At 34.4% G+C, this 17,690-nt stretch overlaps 1 protein-coding gene across 4 annotated transcripts in view; it reads right to left on the bottom strand.

The window, feature by feature from the left end:
• Nucleotides 1-17,690, bottom strand: part of abr (ABR activator of RhoGEF and GTPase) — a 225,784-nt gene that overhangs the window by 80,366 nt on the left and 127,728 nt on the right. For all 4 annotated transcript variants that reach the window (XM_073839571.1, XM_073839572.1, XM_073839573.1 and 1 more), the window contains 5 exons: nt 16,678-16,846; nt 12,522-12,644; nt 12,274-12,349; nt 10,829-10,933; nt 4,400-4,474 (listed from right to left, as the gene is read on the bottom strand). In XM_073839571.1, the coding sequence (XP_073695672.1) occupies nt 4,400-4,474; nt 10,829-10,933; nt 12,274-12,349; nt 12,522-12,644; nt 16,678-16,846 (548 nt within the window). The remainder of the gene's footprint in view (nt 1-4,399; nt 4,475-10,828; nt 10,934-12,273; nt 12,350-12,521; nt 12,645-16,677; nt 16,847-17,690) is intronic.

The raw sequence follows: 17,690 nt of genomic DNA, 5'->3' as shown, positions 1-17,690 counted from the left end.
TATTCTGACTTTATTCTCGCAATTCCAAGATCATATCTCACAATTCTGATAGGAAAGATCAACTCGTCATTCTCTCTTTTCCCCTCAGCTCTCTCAGCTACAGTATATCCCACACTTCTAGCTTTTTTCCCCTCAGAATTGACAAACTTGCTATTGTGGAGTTCAATCGAGTTATAAGTCCGAACTTGGTGATATAAACTTGTATTTGTGAGAAAAAAAAAGAACTGTGAGCTAAAATAGGTCAAATGAAATGTAAAATGTTATAGGTTTAAATAGTATTTCATGCTGTAACTGTAGGGCTAATATAATATGTTCCCTATGAACTGCATACTTAAGTATTATGTATACCTATTGTTTAAATCTAATTTATACTTTTAAGAGTAGAGTAATGATAGCAGGTTTCATCCATAGTTTGTCAGTTTAAACGTCTGTGTTTAGCTTCAAATGGCGTCTTTGATGACAGTATTCTATAAAAATGATTTGCATTCCAATTCTGACATCCAAAAGCATAATATATTTTTTCTGTTATTCCACAGATTTTACCCATTTCCCTCCACTTGTTACCAGTGTTTTTCTGCCACCACGATGCGCGTACAGCTGCAAATAATGTAATTAATTACTAAATCAATGTCACATGCATGTTAATTCAGCAAGTGTGTGATCATTCACATTCACATATCAGTGCCTGCCCAATATTCCATATTTTTTACACATTTTTTCCACAGAGATTTGGAAAATCCTCCAAAAAGGCCAAGAACCACACATGAGGAGAACCACAACAGAAAAGCTTTGATTTGAAGCCAAATATACACAAATAAGCCAAATATACTGTACACAAACTCTTTTGGCCCAATTCACTTGTCGTGATACTCTGATTTTTGGAGACTTCTTTGCTGAATCATGGGTAATGTAATTTTCCAACATGAATTTGAATGTTAAACATGATTATTTAAAACATTTTGAAATAATGCAGGTTGATGGCTTCAACAAAAGAATATATCACTGATTACAATAGCTCTGTCTTTAAAGGTTTAATAGATACAGTTATAAAAGTTCTAAAAGATTTTTACTTCCAGGACCAAATTGCACTCTATTGCTCTATTATGTTCATCTTGGGGAAAAGTGGTACCCATAAGTCATTCAGAAATCTGCATACAGTGAATAGCATACACATTACACTACCAGTCAAAAGTTTTTGAACAGTAAGATTTTTTATGTTTTTTAAAGAATTCTCTTCTGCTCACCAAGCCTGCATATATTTGATCCAAGATACAGCAAAAACAGTAATATTATGAAAGATTTTACTATTAAAAAAACTGCTTTTTGAATATATTTTAAAATGTAATGTATTTCTGTGATAAAAGGTAAATTGTCAGCATCATACTTCAGTCTTCAGTGTCACATGATCCTTCAGAAATCATTCTAATATGCTGATTTGCTGTTCAAGAAATATTTATTATTATTATTATTCTCAATATTTAAAACAGTTGAGTACATTTTAGCATTATTTGATGAATAGAAAGAGCCAAAGATCAGCATTTATCTGAAATAAAAAGCTTCTGTAACATTATACACTAACCATTCAAAAGTTTACCAGTATATATATAATTTTTTTTTTTTATGTGGAAAGAAATTACAGCTTCTATTTAGCAAGCATGCTTCAAATTGATCAAAGGTGATGATAAGACATTTATAAAGTTTTCTATTTCAGATAAATGCTGTTCTTTTGAACTTTCTATTCATCAAAGAGAAATTCTACTCAGCTGTTTTCAACATAATAACAATAATAAATGATTATGAGCAGCAAATCAGAATATTAGAATGATTTCTGAAGAATCACGTGACTTGAGTAACGAAAGTAAAAATTCAGCTTTGACATTAGGGGTGTCAAAATTAATCGTTTTTACGATGCATCGCGATGCAGACAAGGACGATTCGGTATCGGTTCAGTAATAGACCATAACCGGTTATAACGGACTCAGTCCAGTGCCAGAAAACGCGACCCAGGGGGCTTGTATGATTTTCCGGGAGGGGGGTTGAGCTAACGAGGGGAGTACTCCACATGAATAAAATAAGTCTTCAGATTTTAACTGAAAGGATTATTGCCACTTTCTTTACACACCGGTGCATTTAACGAACTAACAAACATGAGTGTGCATTTAACAAATGTCTTTTTTTGTTAGTAATTCATTTAAAGGACTGAAACATTATTTTTATTTGGTTGAAAAGACTGGCTAAAAGCACTGAGCGCGTCTATCTGGCTCAGCACCGTTTTACACAAATATAATGTTTTGCTGATATTGTGAGTGCGCACATAAATAATAATAGTAGACCTTTTGCCGTTTTGAATGATGCCTTTTTATGCCTTACTTTTATCAACAAAAATGGTGTATTTTAGGTTTCCACTGTTATTAAGAAAAAATGCAAGTGATCGCGTTTGAGCTTCCTGTCAGCTGCAAAGCCTGCTTTCGCTTTCACTCTCCGCAAAAACGATTGGATATGCGACTAACCGCGCACATTTATCTAGGTTAAACGTTTAAATTAATATTCTGAAATGCATCAAGTGTTTTATGTCCATAGATTTTATTTAATGCAAGTCGTGTTGATTTGAGAAGGCTAAATTTATCAAACATGCTCAACTCATTGCCGCTGGCCGCTTGTTCGTTAGGTTAGGTTAAAAAGACAAAAGCTTGAATTTAACAAACATAAAATGTTCCAAACATATTTCTAAATTAACTTAAAAAGGAAACAAAACGAAATCTAGCCACTTTGCCTTTAGAATCCAAAACTGAACTATTTTAATGGCTGCAACACGAACTCTGTTCTGATAAATTGTCGGACAAGAACGGGGCTCGGGTCTGAGAGTCTCAGGCTGGGCTCGTGCAGGACTCTATTCGTTCCCTCGTTTCAATTAAATAAGATCTGAGCGGTACCTCTCGGTTCAAATCGTATTTGGTTTAGTTTTCGCGTTTAAAATGACTATAGCGGCAGCTTTTATAGCAAAAGATATACGGCCCTTTTCTGTGGTGGAAAACCCCGGCCACCTGTTCAATACACTGGAGCCGCGATATAAGCTTCCCTCACGCTGACACTTTTCAGAAAAGATTATGCCGGAACTCTAGAACGAAACCAAAGCCCAGGTATTTGCTTTTGTGTATTTGTTCTAAATGTTGCTGTTGTCTTCTGTGCCCAGACTTTAGTTTTGTTTGATACATTCAAGAAGTGTTTTTTCTTTGAGAAGGTAAGATTAAAGTTTCAGTTCATATATCTGACTGTTTGTATTTATTAACACAATTGTATATATTTGAAGTAAAATTGAAAAATGAGTATGTTTTATTCCTTAATTTAATGTAGCCTACTGTAGAGTACAGTACAAAACAACAAACAACAACAAAAATAATCATTCTGCCCAACATCCTGTGTTTGGTCTGGGACAGGCCAAAGAACCTCTTCAGCATCACAGGCTAAATTAGCCCTGGCCAGGCAGCAGGGGTCAAATCCTCTTGCATGCCTGATCCAACCCTGGCACTCATCAACTAAAATATATGAGACTGCTTCTCTTCTTGCCCTTGCCCTTCTTTTGTCTTTTCCACATTGTCCTCCTTCTTCTCCTCCTCTTCCTCTTTCACCTCTTACTCTTCCTCATCAAAATTACACATTACTGTATGTGGGATATTGATTGAAAAAGACTGGATAGGATGCACAGTTAAAAAAAATCTAATCAAATAAAAACTCATTTCAACGTCATTGTGAAATAGAAAAGAAAAATAAATTTGAAGTAAAATTGAAAAATTAGTATGCAGTGCATCGTCAATGCATCGTGATGCATCGAGATATTGTATTGAACCGAATCGATGACATGATAATCGTAATCGAACCGAACCGTAAGACCACTGTAGGTTCACACCCCTATTTGACATCACAGGAATAAATGAAAATTTAAAATATATTCAAATAGAAAAAGTCTGTAGGGACGTCTGTGGCTTAATTCATATCTAATTGCTCAACTACTGTACTCTAAGCACACTTGCTACAGTGATACGCAGTAGTGCCTACAGCTAACTGATTGAGAGTTCATCTGAGGTAAACACTTGAAAAAAAGAGTGAAGTTTCTCAGTAACAATTTTTTCTCTTTCTTCCTTTCTACCCAACATATGAGGTCAATTACTTGTGCTCGGCGTAATAAAACAATACATCTGTATAGATCAGCATTTCCTAAAGTGTGGGCCGCAGCTCCCCTGCAATACTTAGTGGGCCACAGACAACACCTTGGAAAATGCTGATTTATACAAATGAATTGTTTCCATTATCCTTTATTATGCAGGATAAATGTGTTTTCTATATTCTTATGCTCTATAAAACAAAACAAAAAAGGAAAACGGAAGACACTTTGACTTACTGGCAGATTCTTTGAAGCCTGTGGCTTTATGGACGATCACATGCAGGAAGCCGTACAGACCAGAAGATTCCTCATCTGGAAGAGACAAGAAACACTCAGTAAGTGTGTGTGTGTGTGTGTGTGTGTGTGTGTGTGTGTGTGTGTGTGTGTGTGTGTGTGTGAGTGAGAGAGAGAGAGGGACATGAATTTATGAAGTGTCTAACTCCTTGCTTTAGTCATCTTTCAGCATCTCCCTCTTTATTCTACACATAATCCTCCATTTTCCTGCCTATTAGTGACAGATAACAGATAAAGGACACATTTGCAAGTGTCTAGTCACTCACAGAATCAAAAATGGCCCAGACCACCCAAGAGTAGGTTGAAGGCTCTTTCAAGAGTGCCTGAATGGAACCAGGAAAGAAGACACCTGCACTAGTATCCAGTCACCACTGTTTCTCTCTCTGTGCTCATCAGTAAGTTTGTGAGCAGCTGGTGAGTGCATGTCTGCAGTAATGTGAACAGTGCTATTCTTACACAATTTCTCCTGTTTGTGTGGTCTGGTCCATTTCTGTGCTGGACTGGTGATAAACATTAGGCTATCTGGCTATCATTGTATATGTTTGGACAGTTCAGATCCATTACAAGTCTTGATGCTCATCACAATACTCAAATTTCCTTTTAGAACATGAAATAAGACACTGGGATTATGTAGAATGTGGTTATAAACAGACAACAGAGCTTGACTTACATGCTGAAATTAGCAATACTTAAAGCAGTCAACCATTCATCCAACAACCAAACAGTCAATTAGTGAGGTCAAGAAGTTTATTTAAATTTAATTATTAGATTTAGTAGTTTATATGTATATTGGACACTTCTTGGTTAGTTTGCCCCCAATCTTTGGTTTAACTTAACAAAAATGAACAATTAATAATAAAAAAAAAAAAAATATATATATATATATATATATATATATATATATATATATATATATATATATATATATATATATATATATATATATATATATATATATATATATACACACACACATACACATACACACACACACACACACACACACACACATATATACACACACACACACACACACACACACACACACACACACACACACACACACACACACACACACACACACACACACACACACACACATATATATATATATATATAGCCGTACAAAGGTTTTGGGATCAGTAATATTTTTATGCATTTTTTAATAAGTCTCTTATGCTCATTAAAGTTGCATTTATTTGATTAAAAAAAACTGAAAAAGTGTAATATTATAAAAAATTATTACAATTGAAAATAACAGTTTTCTATTTTAATATATTTCTACTTTAATACTATATTTTATTTGTAATGCAAAGCTGACTTTTCAGCATCAATATATCTTGTCTTCAGTGTCACATGATCCTTCACAAATCCCAATATAAGTCTTTAATATCACTTTTATCAATTTAACACAATCTTGCTGAATAAAAATAGCAATTTCTGTCAAATAAAGAAAGACAAAAAAAAAGTACTGTCCCCAAACTTTGAACCGTAGTGTTTATTGTTGGAAAAGCTTTCTATTTTAAATAAATACTGTTCTTTTTAACTTTTTATTCATTAAGGAATCCTAAAAAAATATCACAGGTTCCAAAATAGTATTAAGCAGCACAAGTGTTTCCAAAATTGATAATAAATCAGCATATTAGAATGATTTCTGAAGGATCATGTGACACTGAAGACTGGAGTAATGATGCTGAAAATTCAACTTTGCATCACAGGAATAAATTTTGTGTCTTTATGACCAAATAAATGCAGCCTTGATGAGCATAAGAGACGCTTCTTTAAAAAAAACATTAGAAATCTTTCTGATCCCAACCATATATCATATCAGTACTGAAAACTCCATAACTCCAAAACTCCAGTTGGTTAGCAATGTAAAGTAGTATAGTAAAGTCAGGTTAACTAAGAATTTGATTGACTCTAAAATAATCAAAGGTCAATTCTGATCAGAAAACTTTTTAAAATTTGTTTTGCTCAAGTTGCAAGATCTATTACATACAGATCAGATAAAACCAAGTGTCAAAATCCCCTGACTTTGGCTGGCCTTCTCTGGAAACACTGATGAAGAACTCTGTAATTAGTACTGCTGGAAAGAATGCAGATGTCAGAGCAAATGAAAACAGTGTCACATAACTGAAAGTCTACAGCTGCCCTAACTAAAACCATGAGTTTGGATAACCACACCAAAAACGCTTAACATCATGTGAAGTGGGTTAAAAAAGCATGATTCACGAAAACTATATTTATGGTAAGCCACAGAGAACAAGAAGATTCTTCTGGACTTATAGGCTCTTGTCCTGAGGGGAAACCTGCTGTATGTGAGGGGTCTCTGGGCTCACAGAACCAGTCATGATTTCAGGGTGGCCTTGACCGACCCTCACACACACAGAGTGGCTTATTGTATCAATATTAGAAGCAGTGGGTGGCAGTGCTCGAGTTGCATTCTCCCTTTCTCTATGTTTATTTAGCAGGAAATAAACTAGCCGAGAAGCTCTTTGAACCTACACAACACATGAGAGAGCAAACAATCACAGCAGACCTGTGCATGTTGGAGGTCATGTGATTATAATCCAGTCCAAAAGTAAGAATCAAATGTTGTCTCATCATTCAGTCCAGAAACAGTTTGATTAAACTCTAAATTTTTTTACACTAGCACCTTTAAGGCCCTTTCATATACAGTTGAGGTCAAAAGTTTACATACACCTTGCAGAATCTACAAAATGTTAATTATTTTACCAAAATAAGAGGGATCATACAAAATGCATGTTATTTTTTATTTAGCACTGACCTGAATAAGATATTTCATATAAAAGACGTTTACATATAGTCCACAACAGGAATTAAAATTTACATATACTTCAGATTCTTAATACTGTGTTGTTACCTTAATGATCCACGGCTGTGTTTTTTATGTTTAGTGATTTAGTGTTTAGTGCTTAGTTGTTCATGAGTCCCTTGTTTGTCCTGAACAGTTAAACTGCCTGCTGTTCTTCAGAAAAATTCTTCAAGTCCCACAAATGCTTTGGTTTTTCAGCATTTTTGTGTATATGAACCCTTTCCAACAATGACTGTATGATTTTGAGATCCATCTTTTCACACTGAGGTCAACTGAGGGACTCATATGCAACTATTACAGAAGGTTCAAACGCTTCAGATGCTTCAGAAGGCATTAAGAGTCAAGGGGTGAAAACTTCTGAGCATAATGAAGATGTGTATATTTTTCTTATTTTGCCTAAATATCATATTTTTTCATTTATTACTGCCCTTCAAAAGCTACAGAAACACTTACATGTTTAACAGAAGACAAAATAGGTTATATTTCCTCTGGTCTTCAAATTCAAATTCGAAAGTTGTCACCCAAAAAGTTGTCAGGTAACAACATAGTATTAAGAATCAAGTGTGTTAAGTTTTGAACGGGGTAATTTTTTATAAATTCATATTATTTTTTCTTGTGGACTATATGTAAACGTCTTTTATGTGAAATATCTTATTCAGGTGAGTACTAAATAAAAAAAATATGTGCATTTTGTATGATTCCTCTTATTTTGGTAAAATAATGAACATTTTGCAGATGTAAACATTTGAACTCAACTGTATATGACTCAAAGTTGCTTAATGCATTTAAGCCAATAAAATTGACGTGTTAGACAAATTTGTGATTTTCACACATTTTAAATACCAAATCAATTCTTGAATTGGAATTTCAGTTCTTGAATTTAAACTTAAAATCCTGAATTTGAATTTCATTTTAAATTCCAACTTTAATTGAGGTAGAAAACAGGTTGTGGAACTGGCATTCAAATATGTTTTATGAAATTAATTAACTGAATTAAAGTGAATTGAAATTTGAAGAAATTAAAGAGTTAAGACAATAAAATAAAATTCATCCACAAACTTTAATAGCTTGACTAAGCTTTGTTTAAAGTTTGAACGTTTGATATGTTTTAGCCAATAATGTCATTAGCCACTGAACTGTAATGCAATGAATTGCACTTCTTTTAATTCCAATTCAGCTTCCTGTGTGGTTTAGCCATTTCAACTATTGAATTGAAAGATCAAATTCTCAAAATTCAGAATTTTAAGAATGTTTAAAGGGATAGCTCATCCAAACATTTTGTCATGTATTACTCATTCCAAACACATAAGACCTTTGTTCATCTTCAGAACACAAATTACGATATTTCTGATGAAATCCGAGAGCATTCTGACCCTCCAAGAATTGTTGAATAAAGTTGCTGTTTTCTTTGCACACGAAAAGTATTCTCGTAGCTTCATAAAATTACGGTTGAACCACTGATGTCACATGGACTATTTTACCAATGTCCTTACTATGTTTCTGGGTCTGGGAACATTTCAGCAAGTTCAGAATGCTCTCGGATTTCATCAAAAATATCCTAATTTGTGTTCTCAAGATGAATGAAGGTCTTACGGGTTTGGATCGACATGAGGGTGAGTAATTCATGACAGAATTTTCATTTTTGAGTGAACTATCTCTTGAAAATAAATCTTGACAAGTCTCAATCCTTCATATTCCTGTTGGTACCCCAGTTCCTAACTAATTTAAATTCACCACAAGCAGCCTAAAAAAACTAATGTTTCGTGAACCCGCGTTCAACCACAGACTTTTTCTGATGTATCAAAGCAACTCCCAGGACTTTCTTCCATTCTAAGCTCAAACATGTTTAAACATTTCCACTTCTACTTGCAACATCACCCTTCAACAACATTATTCGCAACGCTTCACATGTGGAGGTCAAAGCAGCGCTTGATGCTTTTCTAAACCCTGATGCAAGTCACACGAAGGGCCCTTAACACTCTCACTGTGCCAATGAGTACAAAACAGCAGCCGACCTTCATTTAATTACTGTTCCCCTCCATCTGAGAGCTCTCAATGTCAGACTGTTTTTCTCGTAATGAAGACAAACGCTCCTTACAGGCCTGTTTTGTCAGCTCAAACTGCTGGTGTCCAGAGGAAAGAGGGTATTTGTGAGTGTGTGAGTGTGTATATGGGGTTCATGGGGGATGCATGTGAGGGTATATGGCAGGGGTTACATTCCTCCACCAGCTGCTCTTCATTTCACCTCACTCCCTGGATCTTAAATTTCATAGCAGGAGGGATGTTGTGGGGTTCAGGGGACGATCAGAGGGGGTCTTTCTTTGTGTGTCACTTACGAGAGACGGATACAGTAAACACACCTAAGACTTACAGCACAAGTTAAACTCGAGAGGCCTGGGCCGGACACGGCCTTCCAGCGGCACCTTTTATACATGCTCAAATTTTGCTTCTGGTTTGTGCTTCTGTAGTTAAATTAGATTATTGTAATGTTTTTTTAATAAGCTGTTTGGACTCGTTCTGACGGCACCCATTCACTGCAAAGGACCCATTGGTGAGCAATGTTGTAATGCAAAATTTCTCCAAATCTGTTCTAATGAACAAAGAAACTCATCTACATCTCAAATGGCCTGGCTGTGAGTAAATTCTGTAGTAAATTTTCATTTTTGGGTGAAATATGCCTTTAAGGTATTATAAACATTAACATCATGATTTCCTGCAAAGCTACTTCTGTATTGTGAAAAGCACTAAACACATACAACTGACTTGAGGTTGAGAGTTACAGTGATTATATCACAGGAAAACCACTGTAACAAGGTTTTAGAAGAGGTCTAATGCATTCTGCCATGGCTAAATGCAATAATGCTTCAGAACCTACCACAAATCACCCATAATTCACCAGGAGAGGTGTGGAGTGCGTGTATAGCATATACTAAGGGTGTGTTGACTTTTGATACTGACTGACTCTAGCTCTGCTAACTGGGGTTGCATGTGGGAGGTGATGGACAGATGGCTTTAATGTCATCCAAATCGAAACATGTCAGGGTCCACACAAAAACAAAAAGCCAAGTCCTGAAACGCTGCCCTGCCTAGAAGTGAATAAAAACAGCCTCAACATGGCACGGGTTATCAGTAGAGTAAAACCAGATTGTAACCTAGATTTCTGAAAAACCAATTTGGACTTCACTGTGAAGGAAAGAGAAATTGAGGAACAAAGAAACTGGGGTAGCGAGGACAAATACAAACTATTGTGATGAGGAGCTCAAGGAATTTAACTGGAAACAGAAGGAATAGAAACAAGGAAGAAGAGGATAAGCTGTACTGTTTTTATCGGAGTTCTCCTCAAGATAAAGACAAATGAGATGTATTTCTAGACATCTGATATCAACTAAAATTGATATCACTTACACATTTTACTCTACTCTCCTCTATTTAAGGTTCAGATTCAGACAGTATTTGGATTTGAACTCTTCATGTAAGACACTAAGCAATGAATCAAAATGCAGAGAGCTGTTTGAGTGAAAATATGCATCCCTTACCATCTTTGTTGGTGGTGACGGGGATGTTGTGGACAGTTCGGAGTTTGAAACAGGAGCCGGTCAACACTTGCAGCTCTACCGAACTTAACACACAGGCCTGCAGGTCTAAAAAACAAACACACAGTGAGCTCCACACATCATAGTTATTATCGCAAACTAAAACTATTAAACAATTCTGTTAATTAAAATAAAGCTGAAACCAAATAAAATATAAACACTGGATGAATGAAAATTTTAAATGTTATCACGGCAAGTTGAATCACTAAAATTACTAACTGGAAATAAACTAAAATGGAATTAAAACTAAAACTGAAATAACAAAAAAACCTTAAAATTACTGGAAATGAAAATGGAAAATAGAAACATTTACAATATTGCATATTGTCCAACAAAATAAATCAAATCTCACTTCCACGATGACTTTTGCTCATTTATTTAAACATGAAATCCAGCATATATATTAAAATAAAATAAAATAAAATAAAATAAAATAAAATAAAATAAAATAAAATAAAATAAAATAAAATAAAATAATGGTAATTCATTTAAACATGAAATGCAGCATATGTTTTTGATGGCTCTAAAATAAAATAAAATATAATAAAATTTTTATTGCTATAAAATAAAATAAAATAAAATAAAGTTAATTCATTCAAACATGAACTGCAGCATATGTTGTTATGGTTCTAAAATAAAAAAAAAATTAAAATAATAATAATAAAATAAAATAAATCATGGTTCATGTGTTTTTATGGCTCTAAAATAAAATAAAATAAAACCACAGCAATTCATTTAAACATAAAATGTAGCATATGTTTTTATGGCTCTAAAAAAAAATAGTAATTAAATTATGGCAATTTTTTAAACATGAAATGCAGCATATGTTTTTATGGCTCTAAAATAAAATAAAATCATGCCAATTCATTCAAATCTGAAATGCAGCATATGTTGTTATGGATCTAAAATAAAAAATAAAATAAATCGATGCAATTCATTCAAACGTGAAATGCAGCAAATGTTTTTATGGCTCTAAAATAAAATAAAATTCAAATGTATGGCTCTAAAATAATAAAATAAAGTAAAACTGTTATGGCTCTAAAAGAAAAGAAAAGAATGAAATGCAGTGTATGTTTTATGGCTCTAAAATAAAATAAAATAAAATAAAAATAATGGCAATTCATTTAAACATGAAATGCAGCACACATTTAAGTGATATATTTTTATTATAACCTATTTTAATTTTTTTTTTAAATAAATCATCGTGCTGCCCTTTTGCTAAGTTTGCTGAGGCCCCCTAGTGGACCCCATATTCAGTAGACCTTAGAGAGCAGTACTGGAGTGGCACTGAGGCCAATTCAGCAATGATGAATTGTGTCATTCTGTAATGATGATGTAACATTGTAAGGGAAAATAGTCTGATGTTTTAATAGAACAAGTCATCTAACCTTTCTTCTGCAGTTTCTGAATGCTCTCTCTCCATTCTGACCTCTCATAATCTGAAGACAGCAGGAACAGGTAGCTCTGGAGAAAATGAGAGATAAAATGAGTTCAAGAATAACAATAGCTCCCTCTACTGGGATGCAAGAAACAGCCAAAAATATATAGTGCAACATCCAGTGTTTCAAATATACATCACACTGGCCTCCCACACAAAATACAGCATGGTAATTCAGATGGTTGTGCGATGTGGTACCTTGCCGTGTTTATTGTGGATGCGGAAAGGGATGGTGGGGGAGTGTAACAGCAGACACGACTCCTGCTCGTTCATCTTCTTCCTAAGACGATCCACATTACGACTCTGACCCTTCTGTGATTTCTGTTCACACACAAATAAATCTGATATTAGTGCATTAAAAATGTGCTTACAGGCAAAATACGCCTGGGACATCTGTCAGTCTGTGTTTCTCAGATAGTAACACACACAGCAGCCGGCATGAGCCATCAGTCATCATGACTGTAATCAGTAATCTGCATTTCAATCAGAGAAACTTCCTGCTCTGATTAGCCCTCTTTCCTTCTCATTCTCTATTATTACTCTCAGAATGGAGTTCATGAAGAAACAAAGAGCTCCAAAGAGCGTAAGTCTAAAAATGTAACTATTTAGCATTTTTTACATTTCATATTGAATATATACTGCCATTCAAAAGTTTGGGATCAGTAGGATTTTTAATGTTTTTTAAAGAAGACTTTTCTGCTCATCAAGGCTGCATTTGTTTGATTAAAAATCCATAAAAAAGCATAATATTGTGAAATATTATTGCAATTTACAGTTGAAAAATCTGTTTTAATATACTTTAAAATAGAATTTATTCCTGTGATGCAAAGCTGAATTTTCAGCATCATTACTCCAGTCTTCGGTGTCACATGATCCTTCAGAAATCATTCTAATATGCTGATTTATTATCAGTGCTAGAAACAGTTGCACTGCTTAATTTATTTTGGAACCTGTCATTTTTTTCTTTTTCTTTTCTTTTTTTTAAGTAAAACATTAAAAAGGAACAGCATTTATTTAAAATAGAAATCTTTTGTAACAATATACACTACCATTCAAAGTTTGGGGTCAGTAAATTATTTCTCTCTTTATTTGTTTGGAAAAAAATATATACTTTTATTCAGCAAGGATGTGTTTTAATTTGAAAAAAGTTATAGGAAAGACTAATATTGTTAGAAAATATTTCTATTTTGAATAAATGCTGTTCTTTATAACATTTTATTCATCAAAGAATCCCCCCCCCCCCCCCAAAAAAATATCACAGGTTCCAAAAAAATACTGAGCAGTCCAACTGTTTCCAATATTGATAATTAATTGATGATTTCTGGAGTAATGGCTGATAAGAATTCAGCTTTTCATCAGAGAAATAAATTATATTTTAAAGTATATTAAAATAGAAAACTGTTATTTTAATTTAGAATAATATTTCATAATAATAATCATTTTTTCTGTATTTTTGATCAAATAAATTATACTTTGATAATCAGTTTTATATGATCAACAAGGTTGCTTTTTTGATTTAAAAAACAACTGAAATATTATTTAAATTGAAAATAACTGTTTTAATATTTTTTATATATATTTTAAAAATGTAAGAAATATTTCTATTATTATCCAGTTTTTTTCAGAATAGAATTTTTCTAATAAAATTAAAATTTTTCATCTTTACTGTCACTTTTTTTCTATACATATATTCTGGAGCTCAAAAGTTTGGAATAATCAAGACATCTCTTATGTTCACTAAGGCTGGGTTTATTTGATCAAAAACACAATAAAAACAGTAATAATCTGAAATATATTATATATAACTTGAATATTCCAATCTGTACATATGATGATCTGATGATCATGTGAACCTGATGACTCTCCAGGTAAAAGTCATAATTCTGGTTTAAGAAAATCAGTTTCTGTAAAGCTCACAAACTGGTAAATTGCAACGACTGTCAAAAAAAGAAATGAGGGACTATGATTTGAAATGGTCAAATGCAGTCAAAATAGTACGTGGTCAAAAACAGAAAGTGAGTGAGAAGTTTGTTTGCGAAGTCAGCTCAAAGGAAATTGTGTCTTTATCCTTGTAACACCGCGTTTGTGTGTCTGTGAGAGTTTCCATTAGGGCCGACGCTATCATCCTCTCATTGTGTGTGTATGAGCATTACTGGAAATGATGTTATCAGGCCTCCACAGCTAATTAAAGACTCCAGAGTCCCACTGTGCAGTCCAATGGCGTGTGTGTGTGTGCATGTCGATGTTATATTATATCTTGACACAATGTAATGGGCTACATGACTCTGTGGCGCAGTAATCGCTCTGAGCAGAAGGAACTCCCAGAAGAGACACTCTGACAATCCCAGGAGCAAGTGCTCTCAGAAAGGGAACTCGTTTGATTCTCTCAATGTCAGCTAACATAAACAATCTCGCTCACACAGCAGAGTCACCCACGTTACTGAAGCTGAGAGTCGGGGTTTCACCTTTCCTCTGCGTGTGAGGCACTGCCTCGCTGTCCTGTGCTGACCTCGGCTGAACAATGGAAGCGTGCGGTTTAAGATCTGTCTAAATGTAAACTGTACTCATCACAGTGACCAGCTTCAGCATTCAGTAAACAAACTACAAAATCTAATTTCTGCCTAATTCCAAACAGAGGTCTACAAAGCAATGCTTCAGAAAGTTTGACATGACGTGAGATTGAATAAGACTGACAATTAAGTGAAGAACTTTATAGTTCTTTGTAGTAGAAAAAGGCGATTTATATGTTTTAATGTGCTTTAAACTAAGGAAAAATGGTTATTTTAAGAAATGTTCTCAGGAAGGTTCTTTAGGATATCAAAAATGGTTCTTTTATGGCATCTTGTGGAAGAAAAAACCTTTTTGGAACATTAAAATTCACATTTCAGCCTTTAAACCATTTTTAGTCAAAAGTTTCTAAAAAAAAAAACATTTTTTTTCCATTTTAATTGGTTCATTTGAAAGTAGACATAGATATATAGATTCTACACATATGTGACCCTGGACCACAAAATCAGTCTTAAGTCGCTGGGGTATATTTGTAGTAATAGCCAAAAATACATTGTATGGGTCAAAATTATTGATTTTTCTTTTATGCCAACAATCATAAGAAAATTAGGTAAAGATCATGTTCCATGAAGATTTTTTGTAAAATTCCTACTATAAATATATCAAAATGTAATTTTTGATTAGTAATATGCATTGTTAAGTACTTAATTTGGAGAAATTTAAAGGTGATTTTCTCAGTATTTTAATTTTTTTGCACCCTCAGATTCCAGATTTTCAAATAGATGTATCTCGGCCAAATATTGTCCTATCCTATCAAACCATACATCAACAGAAAGCTTATTCATTGAGCTTTCATATGTTGTATACATCTCAGTTTTGTAAAATTTAACCTTATGACTGGTTTTGTGGTCCAGGGTCACATATATGTTTCATGTCTGTAAGGCAAGTATACAGAGAGTTTCTTGGCATGCTCAAGTTCAGAGACTGACATGGCAGAAAGCGGATCCTGTTTGCTTTTATTATTTTACAAAAGCAAAATGTTTTGTTGTTATTGTGAGTGCACACAAATAAACTTATTGTCTTCATAGATTCAAAAGATGTATTACTCTCATCTGTATGACCATAAATGAATATTTTAAGAGCAAGTGACCGCACCGTCGCAGTAAGCGCGCTACTATTCAGCTTCTACACTCCGCACAGACACTTCAATAATACACATTTTTCTATCTAGGTTAACATTAGATTAAGCGTCCATGTAAAGTTGCTAACACTAAACATATTTTACATAATAAGCCATTTTTGAGGTCAATGAATGATAGGCGATTGTTTGGATGTCCTGCTCGATGTACTGTATTACCACATAGACTAGCCTTTAACAACCTGTCACGGACTACATGACTTCGCTACTTCCTGTGGATTTTTCACTTCCTGTGACTAAGCGTCTAATAAAAGTTTGATCGACCAAGCCTATTCTTGTTGACCAACGGTCAGTCAACTATTAGGGGGCAGCCCTGGTAAAAATATGGGTTGATTTTTTACATTGGTCTGAACAAAAACAGCAGAAGGGCTCATTAAAGATGCAAATTTATTCTTTTTGGAACAGCAGAAATATAGAGGGTTTCCCCTGTAACCACAGTACACAAAGCAGTGCAGCACCTGACTAAGCCATATCGCGATTCTTGTCTTTCCATACTTAAATGTAAGACCTCTTAAAATCATAATTAAGACTTCCTTGTAACGTTTAAGACTATAATGGCCTTAAATTTGATACAACTAAATTTAAGACGTTTTAAGGACCTGTGGAAACCCTGTGTGTGTTTGGTGACCTGTGAAAGAGAAACTGTACCTTCTCTTTCTGGATCTCGCTTTTGATGGAGGAGATCTTGATCTTCATCTCCTCGATCTCGTGCTCCGGGAGCGTCTGGACATGAGGAAGAGAATCCGAGTCGTCCAGAGTCTGGAAGCTCAGATCAACTAGAGGGATGTACCATTTACACTCATACTGCTGATGCCTCCTGACAAACAAACACAGAAAAACATATTTAAATGTCAAATAGGAGCCTAATTTATTGTTTTTTATTGCTTTATTTCTTACAATCATACTAAATTACTGAAATAAAAATTGACAACCTTAGCATATTTATATATTTAACATAATTTTAGTGTTTTAAAGAGATAGCTCACCCAAAAATGAAAACCCTTAAGACCTTTGTTCATGCATAGACAGCAACGCAACTGAAACGTTCAAACGGCCTTGAAATGTAGTAAGGACATCGATAAAATAGTCAGTGTGAGATCAGTGGTTCAACCCTAATTTTATGAAGCTACAAGAATACTTTTTGTGAATTCTCATCAGTTGTGTTGCTGTCTATGCAGGGTCAGCAAGCTCTCGGATTTCGTCAGAAGGTCTTACGGTGTGAGTAATTAATGACAGAATTTTTAGGTAAACTATCCCTTTAAGGGTGTGTTCACTCTTGTAGTTCGGTTCGATTGGTTCTTTTGGTCCAGACCAAAAAGGTAAAAGATACATTTGGTCCTGGTCTGCCTAGCTTTCACACTTTGACAGTGAACCTAAAGATACTGAAACTAAAGGCATAGTGATATGTTCACAACCTGATTGGTCGGGTTGAATTATGTATATTGTGACCTCAAAGACCTCATAAAAGGCACTTTACCACTTTGTTGCTCCACGTTTGCCCTCTGCTGATTTTGTTTTGATACACCGCCTGTTCCCTTTGTGAAATCATGTCGCATAGTGTCACATCTTGTCATTACTTCCTGGTTTTGGTCCATGTTGCATTCATATTTCATTAGAACCATATCAGATTTCGTTTGGAAGCAGACCGAGACCCATCTTTT

The sequence above is a fragment of the Garra rufa genome, chromosome 5 (genome assembly GCF_049309525.1).
Source record: "Garra rufa chromosome 5, GarRuf1.0, whole genome shotgun sequence".
Lineage (NCBI taxonomy): Eukaryota > Metazoa > Chordata > Actinopteri > Cypriniformes > Cyprinidae > Garra > Garra rufa.
The sequence above is the reverse complement of the archived record's forward strand: the minus strand, read 5'-3'. Positions and strand labels throughout refer to the sequence as shown.